Source organism: Carcharhinus amblyrhynchos, chromosome 5 (assembly GCF_965287045.1).
Source record: "Carcharhinus amblyrhynchos chromosome 5, sCarAmb.v2.hapA, whole genome shotgun sequence".
NCBI lineage: Eukaryota > Metazoa > Chordata > Chondrichthyes > Carcharhiniformes > Carcharhinidae > Carcharhinus > Carcharhinus amblyrhynchos.
Genome location: NC_137328.1, coordinates 15480699 through 15502060, shown reverse-complemented (window position 1 = coordinate 15502060; position 21362 = coordinate 15480699). Strand labels below are relative to the sequence as shown.

The 21362-nt window shown below is 40.2% G+C and overlaps 1 protein-coding gene across 1 annotated transcript in view; it reads left to right on the top strand.

Moving 5' to 3' along the window:
• Nucleotides 1–21362, top strand: part of brd10 (bromodomain containing 10) — an 84050-nt gene that overhangs the window by 38320 nt on the left and 24368 nt on the right. Inside the window, exon 3 of the mRNA XM_080188490.1 lies at nt 6678–8134. Coding sequence (XP_080044616.1) covers nt 6678–8134 — 1457 coding nt within the window. The remainder of the gene's footprint in view (nt 1–6677; nt 8135–21362) is intronic.

Genomic DNA, 21362 nt, shown 5'->3' with positions numbered 1-21362 from the left:
TCTGAGCAGATTCTGTGTATATGGAGGGCTTGTCTGTAGGGGGTGGCTTCTTTAATGTGTTTAGGGTGGAAGCTGAAGGAGTGGAGTATTGTGAGGTTATCTGCGGGCTTGCACCCTAAACACATTAAAGAAGCCATCCCATACCGACAAGCCCTCCATATACACAGGATCTGCTCAGATGAGGAGGATCGTAACAGACACCTGCAGACACTGAAAGATGCCCTCATAAGAACAGGATATGGCACTCGACTCATTGATCGACAGTTTCGACGCGCCACAGCTAATAATTGCATCTACCTCTTCAGAAGGCAAACACCGGGACACAGTGGACAGAGTACCCTTTGTCATCCAGTATTTCCCCAGAGCAGAGAAGCTGTGACATCTTCTCCGGAGCCTTCAACATGTCATTGATGAAGACGAACATCTCGCCAAGGCAATCTGCACACCCCCACTTCTTGCCTTCAAACAACCGCACAATCTCAAACAGACCATTGTCTGCGACAAATTACCCAGCCTTCAGGACAACAGTGACCATGACGCCACAGCAACCTCTGCAAGACATGCCGGATCATTGACACGGATGCCATCATCTCACGTGAGAACATCATCCATCAGGTACATGATACATATTCTTGCAACTCGGCCAACGTTGTCTACCTGATACACTGCAGGAAAGGATGTCCTGAGGCATGGTAGATTGGGGACTCCATGCAAACATTACAACACCGCTCGACAATCGCCAGGCAAGACTGTTCCCTTCCTGTTGGTGAACACTTCAGCGGTCACAGACGTTCGGCCTCTGATCTTCGGGTAAGTGTTCTCGATGGTGGCCTTCACGACACACGACAGCACAGATCGTTGAGCAGGAACTGATGGCCAAGTTCCGCGCGCATGATGACACCTCAGTTGGGATCTTGGGTTCAAGTCACAGTATTTGTAACCCCCATGACTTGCCTGGGCTTGCAAAATCTCACACTGTCCCGTTTGGAGTCAATTCACATCTCTTTAACCTATGCTTAATGCTATCTCCACTCACATTGTCTGCACCCTTAAGACTTGATTAGGTTTAAAAACCTGCATTCTAATCAGTATTCTGTAAACTGAGTGTGTGTCTTTACATCCCCTCCTGATGAAGGGTCAGAGGCCCGAAAGCTAGTGGCTTTTGCTACCAAATAAACCTATTGGACTTGTAAACTAGTGCTGTGAGACTTTTTACTGGGATTAGCTACCACAACATTGAACAGGATCACATCTGGAAATATCCTGATCTGTACAGATCAAACCCATACTGGACAACCAGTACTTTCCCATTCAAGTGTGATCTGCTTGTTTTCAATAAGGAGGAAAATTCGTCCTAGTTCTAGACATTAAACCAATATTTCACCTGTGTGAAATTGTATTCAAACAATAAAGGTGGTTAGTTACCTCAACTTTAACATTGCCCAGTTCATTTTTGCCTCGTGATTTAAACTATTCGTATTTCTCTCTGCTCCGTTATCCTAAGATTGTAACCTGGGTACGCTTTCCTATCATTACTTGAATTACACAATAATGTCCAAATTCATAATTTCTGTCAACATTGATCAATCAGGGCAGGATTTTGAGTGCAGTGGATTACAAGATCCACAATGCCTTGCACAGTTTCTTCACAATCATACACCTGGCTATCCTACGTCTTCCATTTAGTCTTATTAGTTTACGTGGTGGCACAGTAGTTAGCACTGCTGTCTCGTAGCGTCAGGATTGGTATTCAATTATAGCTTTGGGTGATGGTGCGGAGTTTGCATGTTCTCCCCATGTTTGCATGGGCTTCCTCTGGGTGCTCCAGTTTCCTCCCATGCTCCAGACATGTGTGGGTTAGGTTGATTTGCCAGGCTAAATTGTCCCTTCGTGTGAGGGAGACCAGCAGAGTCAATGGCCTGGGTGGGATTGTTGTTGGTGCACGCTCAATGGGCTGAATGGCCTCCTCCTTCTGCACTGTTAGGATTCTCTTCTATGGAAATAAGCTTAAGTACATATTGAATAGGAGCACAAAGGATTTGCTTGTTTTTTTCACATTTGTGTAAGCTTCACTTGTATCTACATTGATATTTGAATTTCCATTATTGGTGTGCCTTGTGATTACAACCCAAGTTGCTCAAATGACACCTAGTGGCAGAAATCTAGTATTGTCTGCCCCCATTAACAAAACACACAATTACAGTTAAAGACCCAGCTTAAGAGAAAAAGAGACAGAAGTTGTAAAAATTTCAAAGATTATCAATTGTATTTTTAAAGTAAAGCGCAAATTTATAGTGAATTTTCAAATGAACCAGTTGGTAAATACTCTTGGTATAGTACAAGACCATACAGCTGAGTGGGGGCTTATAGGTGTCACTAGTTTAGTTCTTTCTCTTTAGTACAGTTTCAAGATTATCTGAACTTGCCTTTGAATGCTACCCAAGAATCTGAAGTGGGACAGCATGGTGACACAATGGTTAGCACTGCTGCCTCTCAGCGCCAGAGACCTGGGTTCAATTCCAGCCTCAGGTCACTGTGTGGAGTTTGCATATTCTCCCTGTGTCTGTGTGGGTTTCCTCTGGGTGCTCTGGTCTCTTCCCACAGTCCAAAGATGTGTGGCTTAGGTTGATTGGCCTTGATTGCCCCATAACGTCAGAGGGACTAGGAGGGTAAATATGTGGGGAAACAGGAATAGGACCTTTGTGGGATTGTGGTCAGTGCAGACTCGATGGGCCAAATGGCGGCCTCCTGCACTGTAGGGATTCTATGATACTACGACATTGAGGACTTGGTGTCCAGGTGGGGGTTGTGAAACATGTAGTGTACAACAACTATCTCAAGACCATGGTCATTTGGAATATAATCAAATAATTCTTAAGTAAATGTGTTTAGATTAGTTTTTCATTCTTTAGGGGCTCAAAGATTGGTATGAAGAAGAAAATGGGTTTCAGTTCATAGGGTGCTAAACTAGTTCAGCAGAAAGAAGAAACCATTCGGTTTGCCTTCATCTGAACAATGGCAGGAAGGTCATTGATTGAAGCAGTGGAAGATGGTTGGGCCTAGCACCCTACCCTGAGGATCTCCTGCAGCTGGCACTGGGATGATTTGATCCATCAGCCACAACCATCTTCCTTTGTGCTCTAAATGAATCCAGCCATTGAAGAATTTTCCCCCTGATTCCCATTAACTTCAAATTTGCTAGAATTCTTTTCCAATACAGCTGTGATATCACAGGCAAGTCACTCCTACTTCATTTCTGGAATTCAGCTCCTTTGGCCATGTTTAAATCAAGGCTATGATGAAGTCTGGAGCCATGTGATCCTGCTGGAAGCTGAACAGGTCAGTGAATAACTGCCACTGTGGATGTCCTATCCATATTTCTTTCGTGATTGTGATAGATCTTTGTGGTATGGGTGAGTCGGATTGGATTGATCCTGCTTTTTGTGAACAGGACATATCTGATCAAATTTCCACATTGTCTTGTAGATTCCAGTGTTACTGTACTGAAACAGCTTAGTTATAGGTGCAGCTGATTATTGAGCACAGGACTTCACTATCGCTGTTGTTGTCGGGGCATACAATTTTTGATGCATCCAGTGCTCTCAACCATTTCTCAATATCATGTGGAGTAAATGGAATCAACTGCTGTGATGTTGAGGATCTTGAGACAACATGGATTACCCATTCTGGCATTTCTGACTGAAGATGGATGCAAATTATTCAAATGCTGGATTCCACCATCATTGAGACTAGGATATTTATGGAGGTCCTTTCTCCCATTTTTTTTTAAATTGCTCACCGCCATTCATTACTAATATGGTAGGATTGCAGAACTTTGATCTGGCTGACTTTATAAAAAGTCACTCTAAACAAATCGCTTGCAAATGTATTCTGCTGTTTATGGTTAGCAGCGGTGCAAATGTAGTAGTGAACAACTTTGCAAGACTGTTTTTTTTTGTGACCATGCAAAGCTGAGAGTTTAAATTACTTAGTCTCCCCTGTGGAAGCCAGTGGCTGAGGTGAGTGCGCTTTAGTTCTTAACTGGAAGGGTAAGGAGGAAAGAGTTGTGTGAAAAGGCAGGCTTTCGACAGTTAAAAACGAGCACCTACTTACCATCAATGCAAGGCATTTTCTGATTGGCAGAGTGAAAAGGTAAATCAGAGGCAAAAACAAGTGAGTTGCTTGAAGTTCTGTTGCGGTCATATGTCAGCGGCAGCATTGTGTGATAAGTGGAAATTTGGAAAGCAGTGGATTTGAAAAGTGGGAATATTTTATTTTTCATTTTATAATGTCTGACCTATTTAATTTGAGCAACATTTAAAGGTTTTCTTGAACAATGCAAGATTTTTTTCATATTCCAAGCCTGTTTTGGAGAATATAATTAATTTAAGTTTGTGTCTTCACAAGCATGAATCACATCTCTGGCTTCTGTGTTAATACAGATCAGATAATGATGGTGAAAAAAAGACTTTCTAAATTGAAATCTTGAGTAATGAGATTGGCATTGGAATATTTCATTTTTTTTTGCCAACTCTGCACGCTGCAAGGAACTGTCAGACAGATTGCCTGCTCTGATTGTTAGATTGGCCTCTCCAGTTCCACTTTGTTAATCACAATAACCCTGTTTATAGCCTGTTCCCCAACACACTATTACAGTGGTGTCTCACTATCTGCCTTTTCTCCTGGAGCACTCATTTGCATAACTCTTAACATTTATCCTGCATGTAATTTACATTCAAATAGTATTAATTATCTAAAATTAATCAGTTTTGTTGTATACCAAGCTCAAATTTTAAATGATTGAAGCAGTGGTGACAGCTAGAGAAGGAAAGGTACTTAATAAAAATGGGCACTTAAAAGCACACTTCTAAAAATCCCATACTTGGATGAGTAGTTTATTATTAACTAAAATATATACAAGTAGATTTATTTATAAGACCATGTGTTTGAATAATTATTTTTTGTGAATAATTTTAATTAAATGTGAACATTTAAAATATTTTGAATGAACCAGTGCATAACTACTTGTGATTTATTTAAAAGTACTATTTCAAAACTACAATCCTATTTGGAAACGCCAGAATTTCCAAATGAAGCTAAACAGCGAAAATTAAAATCCAAACATTACTGCAAGGGTAATTTAATGGTAAACGTGATGGGCAAACAAAATGGGGAATAAAATTTATATCACTTTCTTTGTCTCTGTTCTTGATTGTCGTGATGGTAAAAAGACAATGGTACCTGAACTTAACTCTTAGAAAGTTCATGAAACAAGCTGTATTAGCCATTAGAAGTTTGGCCCAGGTTCAGAAGTACCTGTTTATTGCCTTGCCTGATGGTGTGAATGAGAGCAGTATTGTTGTGGGGGATTTTAGCTGAAAACTTGCATCCTATCCCTCCATCTTATGGTGTAATCTATTTCAATTCAAAGCAACGCTGATGCTATTTAATTATTTTCATTTTTGTTTTAACTAGTGGATTTGTTGGAGTGTGTGTTATGTGGAGAAATATGCAACTTGCTCTTTAACCTATTTTGTGACACCATCTGTGAATATAACCATAGCTAGGGTTGTGGTTCACTTTATGGTTACTTCCGGCTGTACCATCATGTAATAGCACTTAATTTGCAAAAGAAATGCTGGCAGTATTTAGTTCTGGGAAAAGATTTATAAGTGCAATAATACAAAGTTTTTAAATAGATAACTAACAATCAGCATGCTGAATTCTTAAAATTCTGGAAGTTTGTTCTTATTCATGGAATGTGGGTGGAATTGGCAAGGTGAGAAATTGTTGCCCATTCCTAATTGCCCTTAAAGCATGGGTTAATCATCACATATTGCTCGAATCCCGCTTGAAATGCTAAACCTGTTTTAGAAGTTAATAGATGCATTTCTTGAATTTCCGAGTTATGGTAAGATGCATATTATGGAACTGTAGATATTTGAGAGTATTGCTGAAAAAAGACATGCTGCTGAAGCTTTGCATCTTTACTCATCAGGAAACCTGCAAGAGTGGCAAAGTTCAAAGGCAACAACAATTAGCACTACATGAAAAAAGAATACTGGTTGGCAAGTTGATTCTGTCAATGTGTTACCACGGAGAATGCACCAGGAAACTACTGGCACCCATGCTTTTGTTTAATTCAAAGAAGAATGCTGCCTGGACACATTCTTCCTGCTTGCAGAGAACACGTCCCTGAGTATGAATATATTTAGCTTGTAGCAAGCATACATTAGCCACATTGTGAGCCAGATGATTGCACTTTGCACAGAATTTGCTGCATAATCGCATTGTGCAATCACACCTAATGTGTTCTCAGTTCTAGTCAAAACTTACTAGAAGCTATATAATTCATACATTGGGGATCTGTCCTTATAAAAAAAACAAGTCCAGCTAATGTGCAGTCTTTGGATGAAACAAAAGGAGTAGGGACAGTAAATCCCTGGTGCATTCTCCATGGCAATACCTCATCCAGAGACTTTCAAACAATCGGCATCCTTTACTCATGCAGTGTAAGTTATTGCTGTTGTGAAGTTTGGTATTTTTGATTCTGTTCTGATGAGTGCAAGATGAAAAGCTTCAAGCATATGTCTCTTTTTGTTCAAATTCTATTATCAAGCAACAAACTATGGGTATCTTCATTTGTTGATCTAATGTGGTGGTTTTTTATTTTTCAGATTGCGTGAACAAGAGAGGAAAGAGGCAGAAGAAGCTGTCCAAAAAGAGATTGAAGAATGGGAGAAGAATCTACGAGCCCTGGCTGAACCTACTCGCATGGAGACACTTTGGGAGATTCCTGCCATTGGTCATTTTCTGTGTCTGGCTCAGCAGATCCTTAATTTGCCTGAAATTGTCTATTTTGACCTTGAACGTTGCCTTCTAATGCCCCAGTGTAGTGGTTTTCTGGCTAAGATAATGACTTCTTTACTGAGCCCTCACCATCGTCGAGCAACTTTGCACCGGAAGCCGCCATTGCCCTACAAAATGTGGGAAGCTGCACTGAAACGAAGAGTACTTCATTGGTATGCTGTGGTCAGCCAAGCAGAAAACCATAACCTACATGCGGAGAAACTGGGCCTCAGCCCACAGTTTTTCTGTGTTCTGGGGGAAACTAGTCCTCTGGAAATAAAAGCCTTCCACCAGTTACCATTTTACAAACGAGTTTGGTTATTGAAAGGCTTGTGTGATTATGTGTATGAAACTCAGAAAGAGGTCCAGGATGCAGTTTTGGGGCAGCCAATCCATGAGTGCAGGGAAGTGATACTGGGATATGATTCACATGAGAATGCCTATGTCCATTTCCCGCAGTTTTGTGGTGCAGACTTACGGATTTACAAGCAATCTCCTCTTCCGCCCCCTGAATTTCCTATTCCGACTATCAAAATCCACAGAATGTCACAACAGAGATCAGGGGAGGCAAAAAGTGGACTTTCTTCTGAAAATCATGAGAATCCAAAAAGTAATAAAAAGGAACCCACTACCAAAACAACAACAGATTCTAAAAAGTTCAGTGAAGGACTTGACTGTAGTGACCTGGAGGATTTGTATTTAAAAGTGGAATCCAATTCCCAGTTTCTTTCTCAAGAAGGTGAAGGTGAAGCTGAAATAAAATTCAACTGTGAATGTAAAATCCATAGAACTTCAGCAGTGAAAAAAGAAAATGTTGGTTCATGTAAAGAAAACTTAGTGAAGCCTGCTAGCCCTGGAGAGGTTGTGGGGTATGGGGAACCTCTTAGCCCAGGAGAAATTAGAATAACTGAAAATGGGGAATTTTGTACAGATGACCCTGAACTAAGAAAGGGTGTGAAACCATTGAGTGAGAAGGCAATCAAAAGTTGCAAAACACTCATTAATGGAAGCCATTCTGAAAATTTGGACGTAAGCTGTCTGGTTGGTAAAATAAATAATATTTCTGCAAAGCATTTCTTGGGGAAAATTGAGGATCTCGAGATAGTTAAGCTCCATGTCAAGAAAAAGAAGAAGAAGAAAAAGAAACTGAAAGATGCTGTGAGTAAAGTTTCACAGTTGAGGCCAGATATGGTTTGTCAAAATCCAATGAAGATTCGGAAACCAGGAATCCAGAAGAAATCCCTATTGATAAAAAAGAAAACAAAACACAAAAAGCACAAGTCTGGTTAGTGGCCTCTCTGGTTTTCTATTTTGTAGGAAAATGAAAAGATATGTAAAACAAGTAAAAGTCAGTTTTTTTTTTGCTCAATTTATTTAATATTTGGCATGGTGTGTTAGGGATTCATTGTTATAACCACGTCTGTTTCATTCATCCATGTCACGCCGATAGAAAATAGGCATTTGACCTCTTGAATGTGTTTATTCAATGAACGGCTGTAAGTGACAGCTGCAAGTGCATCATTTTGCTGGTTCCAGTTTATCACCAGAGAGCACATTGAACCAGTGTTTGATGTACTTATAGATGTAATGTTGGGATGTTTTTCTACATTTGATGCAGGATATGTAAATATTATAATTTTGTAATCGGTTTAACAGTGGTTGACTTGGCTAGAACCATGAAGCGGTTCAGCAAAAGCTATTGCTATTGAGTTTATATTTACCCGGGAACACTCTTATGTGGATCTAGACATTTTTGTTTCTGTTCAGAAGGTGGGTATCTCTCTTGTGTATTCCTAGATAAGAGGGTCTGGCTGGCGACAGTTATAAAGCAGTGCGAAATATCACTTGGGAATCCTTTGGATTACTTGAAGATTTACGCTGACAAAAAAAGAAGATTCACTTTAATAGAATTTGGAGATGGCGTCAAACAGCAAGTGTATTGGATAATGAAGCCATAAAGGTCCAAGGCACAGCCACTTGGATGAGATGCCAGAGGTTTGCTGACACGTGGAATATTAACTCAGCACAAATGTCACCTTCAGAAAAGAGACACATTTGTAAAGAAAATCAAATCGGCACTTAAACAGCTGTAACAAATTCTAGCCATATTTATGGACACACAAATAGTCTATTCAATCCAAGCTGTCTCCTTTGCTATTTTGTTTGGCATGGCAGCTGTAATTTTTAAGATAAAAACAAATCATTGCGGAAGTTGGAATCTGAAACAAAATCAGCAAGTGCCGGAAAATCTCAGCAGGTCTGACAGCATTTGTGGAGAGAACAGAGCTAACATTAGGTCAGGGTGACCCTTTGAAGAGTCATGCAGACTTGAAGCATTAGTTCATTCCTCAGATGCAGTCGGACCTGCTGAGATTTTCCAGCATTTTCTGTTTTTGTTTGTGCATTGGTATTTTTAACCTCAGTTTCTTGTGTTTACTCCATGCCTTTAATATCCTTGCTTCCCCCAACACATACTGTATCTTGATTTTAAAGATTATCAATTTATTTTACATCTCTGACCTTCAGTTGCACTACATTTTGCATTCGAGCGACCTGTTGAAGATTTTTACAGATTTACTTTTAACAAAATGCCAGTGTTGTAGAATTCTTCTGAGTCAGGAGGTTCTAAGTTCTATAATGGAGTCAGAAGCCTATCTGGGGTGATGTCTAAATGCCTTGCTAAAGAAATGGTATACAGGGATGAGCCACCCTTTGGCTCGGAAGAAATGTTAATCTTCAGTCTTGTCTCCAGATTGATTAGTTCAACTTTGGTGCATCTTCATAACCAAGTTATCTCATCCTGCATGTGATCCTAATGAATTGTTATGTTTGCTGGCCAGCTCCTCTTTATTTTCCGTCTTGATTTTTTTTGGACTTAATTATTTTGGATTACTTCTAGTGGAGACCCAAGCTTAGATGACCTAAAATATCTTTATTAGCCACATTCTGTCTAGTAAGTTTATAGATATTGTCTCTCAATTTGTTACAAAAATTGCATCTGCCATTATTTTGCCACTTGTATAATTTGGTTGCACTCTCCTTCACAATCACAATTATTACAGTACAGAAGGAGGCTGTCCAGCCACTTGTGCCTGTGCCAGTTCTCCTTGGGAGCAATTTACCCCCCGTCTCGCACCCTGCCTTCCCCCCTGTAGCCCTGCACGTTATTGTTCCCTCTTGAATGCTTTGACTGAACCTGACTCCACCATATTGTAAGGCATTGTATTCCAGATACTAACTATTCTCCATGAGTGTTTTTCCTCATGATGTGGAGATGCTGGCGTTGGACTGGGGTAAACACAGTAAGAAGTCTGACAACACCAGGCTTAAGTCCAACCGATTTATTTGATAGTAAACTCACAAGCTTTCGAGGTTTCCCTCTTCGTCAGGTGAATCAGTAATCTGTAAACTGTCTGTGCTATTATATGCACTGTCTGAGGCCAGAACTCTCCATTCACCTGACGAAGAGAGAAACCTCAAAAGCTTGAGTTTACTATCAAATAAATCGGTTTGACTTAAACCTGGTGTTGTCAGACTTCTTACTGTGTTTTTCCTCATGCCAGCATTTGATTCTTTGCCATTGCCTTAAATCTATGCCTTTGTTTCCGATCCTACCACCAATGGGAACATATCTACTTATTCTATGCAGAACCACCACCACCACCCACCCCCTCAATTTTGAATACTTCCACCAAATTGCCACCCACTCAACTCTCCTCATCCCTGGGACAGTTTTCATAATTTTTTTCTTTATTCTCTTTAATCCTTTCACCTCTTTCCTGAAGATGCATTAAACCAGTTGAGGCTGTGTCAGCATTCCTGACAAGTTTATATTAAACTGACACTTCCTGACAAGTTTATATTATATTAATCTTGTTTTTATATCTGCCTCTGTTAATAAAGCCTAGGATGCTGTATGCTTTATTAATTGTGCTCTCAACCTGTTCTGCAGTGACTTATGCACGTGATCATCCAGGTCCTTCTGCACCCCATTTGGAATTGTACTCTTAATTTTATATTGTGTCTCCTCATTCTTCCTACCACAATGAATTACTCCATTCTTCTCTGCATTACGTGGCGAAAAACTGCAGCAGGCGACGGTGCAGAGGGACCTCGGGGTCCTTGTGCATGAGTCGCAAAAACCCAGCCTGCAGGTGCAGCAGGTGGTCAGGAAGGCGAATGGGATGCTGGCCTTCATAGCGAGGGGGATTGAATATAAAAGTAGGGAGGTCTTGCTGCAGCTGTATAGGGCATTGGTGAGGCCGCAGCTGGAGTACTGTGTGCAGTTTTGGGCGCCGCACCTGCGCAAGGATATTTTGGCCTTGGAGGGAGTGCAGAGGAGGTTTACTAGGCTGATACCGGAGTTGAGGGGGTTGAGCTATGAGGAGAGGCTGAATAAACTAGGCTTGTACTCGTTAGAGTTTAGAAGAATGAGAGGAGATCTCATTGAGACGTATAAGATGATGAATGGGATGGATAGGATAGAGGTGGAGAGACTCTTCCCGCTCAAAAAAGACAGTAGGACTAGGGGGCACAGCCTCAAGATAAAGGGGGGGCGGTTTAGAACGGAGTTGAGGAGGAACTTCTTCACTCAAAGGGTGGTGAATATCTGAAATTCTCTGCCCGTTGAAGTGGTGGAGGCTGCCTCGCTAAATATTTTTAAGAAGCGGGTTGATGGGTTTTTGATAAGAGAGGGGATTAAGGGTTATGGGGAGAGGGCGGGAAAGTGGAACTGAGCCACGACAGATCAGCCATGATCTTATTGAATGGCGGGGCAGGCTCGAAGGGCCAGATGGCCTACTCCTGCTCCTATTTCTTATGTTCTTATTTCTTATTAAACTTTATCTCCACCAGTCTGCCTGTTATTTTGAAGTTCTGCACTATCCTCTTCACAGTTCACAATGCTTCCAATTTTTATATTGCCTGCAGGCTTTGAAATTGTGTCCTGTACCCGCATTGCCTATACTGTAGGGAGAGCGAAGGCATCGACATTGTGTCCTGGGTGTGCCTCTGCAAATCTTCCTCTAACCTGCAAAAACACCCATTAACCACCACTCTGTTTCCAGCCAACTTCGTAACCATGTGTCATTGTCCCTTTTATTCTGAGTTACAAGTCTGTTCAGTGGCACTTCTCCAACTGTCTTATGGAAGTTCCATTGCACATCACATCAACAGCATTATGCTCATCAACCTTCTCTGCCTTATCAAAAAACTATGATTTGCTCTTAAGGAAAGTCAGCATGGATTTCTTAACACACATTTGCCCAAGTGATCATTTCTAGAAGCTTCCCCATCACTGAGATTAAACAGACCAGTAGGTGCTGAGCTTTTCTACACCATTTTAAACGAGAGTGTAATATTTGTAATTTTTCCAGTTCTCGGGCACAATTCCTGAGTCTTAAGAAAATTTGGATAATGATGGCCACTGTGGACTGTATAATCTATTTTCATTTGCCTGAGTATTCTTGGATGCATCTCATCCAGTCCTGTTGTCCCTTCAATTTTAAGTACAGACACCTCATTTAATATCATCTGTTTATCAATGTTAAACCCTTCGACTCTCTGAATTACCACCTGTTTCACTACGACTCTGCAAGATTTTGTTCCTCGATAAAGACAAGTATAAAGGCTCTACCATCTTGCCCGCCACAGAATCAGCACGGGCGAGAGTCAAATAACGGAAATCTCCATTGACCTCAGGTGGGAATTTCTGCTCTCACCTGACCAAGGCCATAAAATCCCACCCAATGTGTTTAATACCTGACTCGGCCTCTTGCCTTCATACATATATCCCATTTTTTTGTCCCTAGTTGACACCACTACTCTCTTATTGCTGTTATGCTATTTATATGCTTATAGAAGACGTTTGGATTTCTTTTAATATTAACTGCTAGTCTCTTTTCTTTTACTCTTTCATTTGTTTTTACTTCCCCTCTGAACCTTCTATATTCAGCTTGGTTCTCAGTTCTGTTGTCTACCTGACATCTATTTTAAGTATATCTTTTATACTTCTATCTCTTTTGTCATCCTTTGAGCTCTGGATTTGTTGGCTGTGCCTTTCCACTTGGTAGCAATATACTTTGACTGTTCCCAAATTATCTCTCTGAAGACAACCTGTGGTTTAGATGCCATTTTACTTGCCAATCTTTATCCTAGGTCAACTGGGATCTGATCCATTATCATCCCATTGAAGTTAGCTTTCCCCATAGTTAATCATTCTTATTCTGGATTGTTTGACCTTTCCATATCTAATTTAAACCTTATGATACAATGATCACTGTCCCCTATGTGCTCTGCTGCTAACACTTGATCCACTTGGCAAGAACCAGGTGTGGCAGTGTCTTTCTCATTGCACTGCAGAAAAAATTCCTGAACACGCTTCAGGAATTCATGCCCTCTCTGCTCTTTACACTTCTGACATCCTAGCAGTTACTGCTAATTAAAAGTTCACATTTTAACGCTCTAATTCCTGCACCTCTCTGTAACTTCCTTGCGAGTTTGTTCCTTCATATTCACTGTAACTCCTAGTTTAATATGTCTGTAAACATTGATAGCCTTCCCTCTATTTCATAATCCATTTTTATATGCATAAATAAATAAGATGAGAGAGAGCATCTTGTACATCATTGCTGATCCCTGGGCAACATTACCTCAATCCAAGAAAGTATTTTTTAAGCCTAACTTGGCCTCCAACCTTCTAAACAGTTCCATATACTGTTGCATGCCGGAGTTGAGGGGGTTGAGCTACGAGGAGAGGCTGAATAAACTAGGCTTGTACTCGTTAGAGTTTAGAAGAATGAGGGGAGATCTCATTGAGACGTATAAGATGATGAATGGGATGGATAGGATAGAGGTGGAGAGACTCTTCCCGCTCAGAAAGGACAGTAGGACTAGAGGGCACAGCCTCAAGATAAAGGGGGGGGCGGTTTAGAACGGAGTTGAGGAGGAACTTCTTCACTCAAAGGGTGGTGTATCCCTGGAATTCTCTGCCCATTGAAGTGGTGGAGGCTACCTCGCTAAATATTTTTAAGATGCGGGTTGATGGGTTTTTGATAAGAGAGGGGATTAAGGGTTATGGGGAGAGGGCGGGAATGTGGAACTGAGCCACGACAGATCAGCCATGATCTTATTGAATGGCGGGGCAGGCTCGAAGGGCTAGATGGCCTACTCCTGCTCCTATTTCTTATGTCCTTATGCATTTTAATGTCCTGTATCTCAGTATTAGCTGGTAAACTCATGAGAAGATTCATTGAGTGTATGCTGAGAATCTGATATGACATCTATTGATAATTGTTTAATCACCATCACAGTAACTCTAATGGCTTTGTTCAGTTTGTTGGGAATAATCTTGTGTGACAAAAATGTACCTTTATATCTGTATTGAGTTTGCAATTTGGATTAATTATTGGTAGAAACAGCATGTAATGTAAGACCAACATTGCTTCCTCAACAGAAGGATCACAAGCTTCAACCAAACAGGTTGGTTGCTGAAGATTTCACATTGTGCACTCCACAAACTAGCACCTTAGACCATAAGACGTCGGAGCAGAAGTAGGCTGTTTGGCCCCTCGGGTCTGCTCTGTCATTCAATGGGATCATGACTGATCTGATATAATCCTTAACTCCACTTTCCTGCCTTACCCCCATATCCTTTGATTCCCATACTGATTACTCAAGGGCGAGGTAGGCAGATTTTTATAGTTAATGACCCAGCCACTGCAATAAAGAATTCTATAAATTCACTACCCTCTGAGAAGAAATTCCTCCTCACCTTGGTCTTAAGTGGGCAAATCCTTACTCTTGACATTCTGCCCTCTGGTCCTAGATGCTCTACAAGCATCTACCCTGTCAAGTCCCCTGAGAATCCTATATGTCTCAGTAAAGTTGCCTCTCTTTCTTCTAAATTCCAATGACTGGACACTCAACCTGTCCTCACAAGAAAATCTCTCCCATCCTGGGATCAATCTACTGAACCTTCTCTGGACTGCCCCCAATCCCAGTATAACTTTCTTTAGATAAGAGGATCAAAATGATTCATGTTATTCCAGGTGTAGTCTACAGTTTTAGCAAGACTTCCCTATTTCTGTGCTCCATTTCTTTTGAAAGAAAGGAGACCATTTCATTTTCCGTCCCAATTACCTGCTGAACTTGCATGCTAACTTTTTGTGATTTATGCACGAGGACCACTAAATCCCTCCATTTAAATAATACTTAGCTCCTTTAAGCTACTTACCAAAGTACATAACTTCACATTTTCCTACGTTGGAAAGAAGGCGGCTAAGAGGGGATCTTATTGAAACATATAAGATGATTAGAGGTTTAGATAGGGTGGATAGTGATAGCCTTTTTCCTCGGATGGAGAAAGCTAGCACGAGGGGGCATGGCTTTAAATTAAGGGGGGGTAGCTACAGGACGGATGTCAGGGGTAGGTTCTTTACCCAGCGGGTGGTGAGGGATTGGAATGCCCTGCCTGCTGCAGTTGTAAATGCGTCTAGTTTGGGGGCGTTTAAGAGATCTCTGGATAGGTTTATGGACAAAAAGGGATTGGTATAGGCTAGTGGGTCATTGTTTTTGTAACTGGTCGGCGCAACATCGTGGGCCGAAGGGCCTGTTCTGCGCTGTAATGTTCTATGTTCTATGTTCTATTATATTCCATCTGCAAGTTTTCACCCAATCACTTAACCTGTCTATATCTCACTTGTAGACTGTCATCCTCACCACTTGTCTTCCCACCTATTTTTGTGTCATCTGCAAACTTGGCAATAGTACATTCACTTCCCATCAGGGGATTTTTCACAGTAACTTTATTGCAGTGTTAATGTAATCCTATTTGTGACAATAAATAAACTTGTCCAAGTTATTAATTGGATAGAAAGGGCTGCATTTGGGGTGAGTGGGCAGTGATTTGACAATTAACTCAGAAGTTATCTTCTGAAGCTGATTGCAAATTTAGGATTCCTGGCATATGCAGATTAGTGTGGGAATGGTGATGTTGCAACCTGCGCTGACTGCTGACACAGACTCTGTTGTAGTACCTCAACCACTGTGTTGACAGTCATTGAAATCAGTGAGAATTTTAAATTACACTCATATTGCTGTTAGAAATCCTACTAAAAATTGCATCTTGCTCAATCAGTTGTAGAAAGGGGGTCAATGGTAATGTGATTAAGAAAATTTGAGCAGAACTTGTCCTGAAAAAATAGTTTTGTAGTGTTGTTAAATGATGTTGTTTTTAATATTGTTCTTTTGGAATACTGTTATTTTAGCTTGTACCTTACATAGTGCTAGAGGTGAAATTCTCAGCAGCAATATATCTGTGAGAGTTGCTTTGAGGTCAGCCATGAGCTATTTTACGACAAATGGTTATCTTGAATGATAATTATTTAATTCATTGGGTCTATCACATTCAGTCATCATCAAGACTGGCTGAGGTTTCAATGTTGATGTGGGATCATTGCAAGAGGCTCGCGATCTAGTATTGTGCTTTAAATTGATAGATTATGCATGATTTAGCAACCAATGACTAGGGACCTCTGTTTTCCTTCAGCTTTGGTGCAAGACCATCATGCAAGATGGATTAGCTTGAAGCTGCAACAACCAGATTTCTCGACTTTAAGAGAAAATGCCATGTTTATTTACTACAGCAGAGAGTAGAAATTGATGTTTTCACTGTAACATTCTTTAATGTTTAGTTATCTGTATATGAAAAAAATCACATTGGTTTGAAGCTGAAATCTAGCTGTAAAAGTGTGTTATTCAATCTGCTTTTCAAAGAGTGGAAAATCAGCTGGTAACACATGATGCATTCTGGTTTACAGAGTAACTGTTCTCTTATTATCCAGAGTTGTACTTGTATTGCCAAGGTACTGGGCAGGGAATGCTTGCTCTAGATTTATAGGGGACAAGCTATTGCTGGTGTTGCTGAACTCAAACAAATACGGCAACACAAAATATAGAAGCAGGAATAGACCATGTGGTGCATATAAGTTGGCTGTGCCGTTCAATATGTGATCCTATTAACTCATTTTCCTGCCTGCTGCCTATATCCCTTAGTTCCCCAAAGCCTCAAAAATCTCATCTATCCCAGCCTTGAATGTATTCAATAATTGAATGCTCACGAGCTTCAGTGTATAGAATTCCAAAGATTCCAAATCCTTTGAGTGAAGAAATTTCTCCCTATCTCAGACCCAAATATTGGCCCCTGATCATGAACCTGTTCCCTGCCATTCTATCCTATCAAGCCCCTTCAGAATTTTGTAGGTTTCAATGAGATTTCCTCTCATTCTTCTTAACTCCAGTGAAAATAAACCCAGTTTGTTTGTCTCTCTTCATAGGACAGCCTCTCATCACAGGGACAAGCTGTACAAATATATCTTTTTTTAAACTTAGAGGCCAAAATCTCTCTCAGTATTCCAAGTGAGGTTTCTTTTTTTAAAAAAAGCTGTATGACTGTAGTAAGACTTCATTCTTGGGCACCAATCCTTTTGCAGTAAAAACCAACATGCCCTTTGCCTTTCTATTTGCTTGCTGCAACTGCATGCTAACTTTGTTCCTTCTGCAAGCACACCCAAACATAACCCAAAAATTTCTAATTTTCAAAGAACCAAACAGAAAGCCTGATTATCTTAGAATTTCCTAAATACTTATTCTGTCCTAATGTTTTGTATCATAAAATTCCTAGATTTGTAGTTGATCATTTGGTCCTGCTTTCTGCCTATTGGTACTAACAGGGCTGTGGTCTTTTTGTACCTGAGAACTAAATACTTGTATTAACAAAGCACTCAAGTGTGAGTGCAGAGGTGACATGGGCTCTGAGAAGAGAGTAATGGGACTTGGAAGGGGAGTGGTGGGGTTGTTTACTGAATTGGGCAAAGAGGTAGCTTTAGGCAGAACTTTTGAAGTTAGAAACAGAGAATCAAAGTGTAAAGCTTTTATGAAATTCTGCAAGAGAGCAGCATTTTAATAACAATAATATTGGCCTTTGATAGAATCCAAAGGTAATGAGCAATATTCTGGAGTTCCAAACATGAGCCATTTGTGTTAGAATGTACGTTTGAGGTAAATTCTCTAGCTAGGATTAGAAAATGTGAGTGGCGGTCTTAAAATTATCTTATTGCAGCTTAGATATATAATGCACAAGAAATCTTGGTGAATGTAGGCTTTTGTGCAGTAGCGGACTTGAGCTGCAGATTTCAGCATTAAGTTGGAGTTTATGAAGGTGCAAGTGTTGAGATCAAGAAGGAAGATATTAGGCAAGAAAATCCTTAATCCTCAATCCTCAGTGGGCTGAGGATAACTGCAATGTTCTAGTGAAGTCCAAGGTAAGTTTGAGGAGCAACATTTAAAAACTTGACATTGAGTTCAATAATTTTAAACTAACCTCTTCCATTTTCTTTCCTTTTCTTTAGTTAGCAAGGCGCTAGGCACCTCTTGTTTTTTTTTTATGCATCACTGTTCTCTTTTGCCCTGGAAGAATAGTTACTGTCTTTGTCTCTCCCTTCTTTCACCCTATCACAGACCTCCTCTTTTATCCTTGTCTCACAACCATTTGCATCACTAACATTTCATAGGCATAAACTCCCAACTCTCTCTCTACTGGTGGTTCGATAATAAGCTGTTCTGACTGCATCTGATTATGTCAGACAGGCTGTTGTATTTACTGTATATAGTTTGGCTGCCAGTCAGTTGAGAATCTTCATTTATGGCTGCACATCAGCAGCTGAGAACTTCCAACAGTCAGGCAGCCAGAAGTAGGTGAAGAAGGGAAACGAGTGTGAGAAAAGTGGAAACCATTCTTTCTCTTTCTCCACCCAAACACCTAGTCCCCATCTCTGCCCCTCCACAATTTCAGCCATTGCAACCCCTCAATTCCTGGACTGACAGTTTCTGGCTGTTGTGGAATGTCGATCTCTTTACATAACATCCAGAACTGCAGACAAATCCTTCTAATCCTGAGACAGCAATGCAACCTTTCAGTCTCGAGGATAGAGGGGTTTGTCATCTGTTGTGCCTGCTGGATAAAGAGATATTCAGCACAAAATTTGTTGCTTACCAGTATTGTTTCATGCTTACCCTGTGTTCAGTGAGAGGCGACTTCCTCCCCATCAAACTCCTTCAATAAGATCGTCTCTCGTTCTTAACTCCAATTAGAATCAAACCAGCCTCAACACCTTATGTTGTCAGCTGCCTTGGTGCATTGAAGCTTATCATTTGTAATTTAAGTCTCTGTGGATCCAAGAGACAATTTGCATCTATTAATGTATTTCTGGACTGTCAGTAAATGTTTGCTTGTTTAGGTTACACAGTGATTCCAATTTTATCACGATGGATTGATGAAGAAGATCCTGAAGTTGTAGGGTTGGAAGTTACAATAAAATAAATCCCACAATGCACAGATATATTTGGTGGAAGTCATCAAGCACAACTGGAGCGTAGACTATTTTGAATTTGAATGGCAGGCTTGTTACTTAGCAATGGCAGTAATATAGCAGGTGTTGACTAGAGAAACATTTTAGTTGTGCTTTTTTTTTCCCCCCAGCAGATGGAGTCATCTTTGTATCTACAATATTTTTAAAAATGGTTATTCTCTCCTTTCTTCAGGGTCACAATAATTGAATGTGCAAGAGCAAATTGTTCTTATCTAAGACTGACTGAGAGCCACACTTTTTAAATCGCTAACAATCTTATTGAACTAGTTCTTGAAATTTGTCTTCCAGGTCATAGTTGGTCCCAAGCTTCATTGAACACTAATGCTGTCCATGAATAGAAAAATTTGGACACATTTGCATTCATACTTATTCATTTGAGGTAGCAAAGGAAGGTGTTTTAATGTTGCTTTTGACCTTAATTACCTTTACTTTGAATGTTGAGTCTCAAGCACCACTCCTGCAGTACAATGTGTGCGTGTGCAGCTGCATAGGAATCTATACAAGCCTTGTTCCATGTTTGCACACGCATGATTAAAAGAAGTTTAAAGCTATTGTGCTGTGAAGGGAACATTAATCTTGTGTAACTTAGAGTTTCAAGTACACCTGAAAGAGCCAGTTGCTAGTACAGTTGCAGCTTAGTGAAGCCAACCCTGCTATGTGGAAGATGCAGACTCCCTGGATACATCAGGCAAAAATCTGAAGCATGGTTTATCTTATGGTGATACTGTGCCTTTAAGAAATGTATTTGTCATATTTCTTGCATAGGATTTGTTTTAGCAATTTATTATCGGTGACTGAATGCAGCAGCTCCTACTGTTACTGCAGCAGAATAATTGATCTTAATTGTTAAAATTTTTGTTTTAATCACAACTAATGCAGAGTTGTTATTTCACTGTTTTCCCCTTGGGTTTTTCAGAGTTAGGCTTGATTTGGGTTTTGACAGGAGAAGTCATGTGCTGGGCACATCAAAGACCTGAATGTCCTGTCCTGGAATTCCTTTCCAAAGCTCTCAGATTGAACACCCCTGTTTTGCTCTAGATGGTCTGATAAGGGAATAAATGAAGCAGACAAACAAATCTGCATCAACATACAGGGACAAAATTTGGAACTTTGTAATCAGTGTATCTCAATTGTGTTAATCAAAGATCTTTTGAATGTGAGATATATTTTTTAAATTAATATATGTCTGCTAGTCTGCAACATTTGCACAAATATTTTAAATACAGGGTCAATTACAGACTGCTTGTTGCCTAATAATCGTGCAACCAGTAAATTGTGTGACATGTAGTGTACCAGTGAAGCTAGTTTTCAAATTTTATTCTATTTTGTTTCCTGCTTTTGATGCACACAGAATTCTAATTTTTGAAACTTGGGATCGGATGCCTATTTCTGATTGCACAACAATAAAAATTACAAAAGCAGAATAATTGGTAGTACAGAACTTGAACATTTCTGTAGAGCTATGTTGTGGAAGCTTTTCATCTTGCACTTATCAGTGGCAATGCAAGAATGCTAAACTTCATATTATCACAATTTACACTGCATGAGAGAAGAGTAGTTAGCAAGTTGACTCTGATTTGCTATGGAAAAAGCAATGGGGAACAATAAGATCCCCAGATTCCTAGATTATTCAAAAAGGGTGCAAGGCTGGAACCTATCCTTTTGTTTGCTGATAACAGGTCCCACCATATGAATGTATGTTGCTTCTAGCAACTGTAAATGAGCCACATTATGAGCCCAACTAATTATCTATTGCATTTGGAGTTGTTCCGTAAGTGTAGTTCTGCCCAGTCACAGAGTCACATCTGACAGTAGATTTTTTTTTGTTTTGCAAGCGTGGACTGTTTAAGTGCAGTGTGTACCCTACTTGTTAGGACCAACTGATGGAATATGCTTTTTGAATCAAATTAACCTCTTGAACAAAGCCAGTGGTAACAGCTCTTTTCTGTGCATGATGGGCAGATTATATGCCGCAGCAATAATAGATCTATGGGCACCATAGAGAAGGTTTGTCTACTTTGATACGATTGAATGGAGGATTTTTCTGATTGGGTGTAAGAGGAAGATTTTGGCAAGTTGCACACA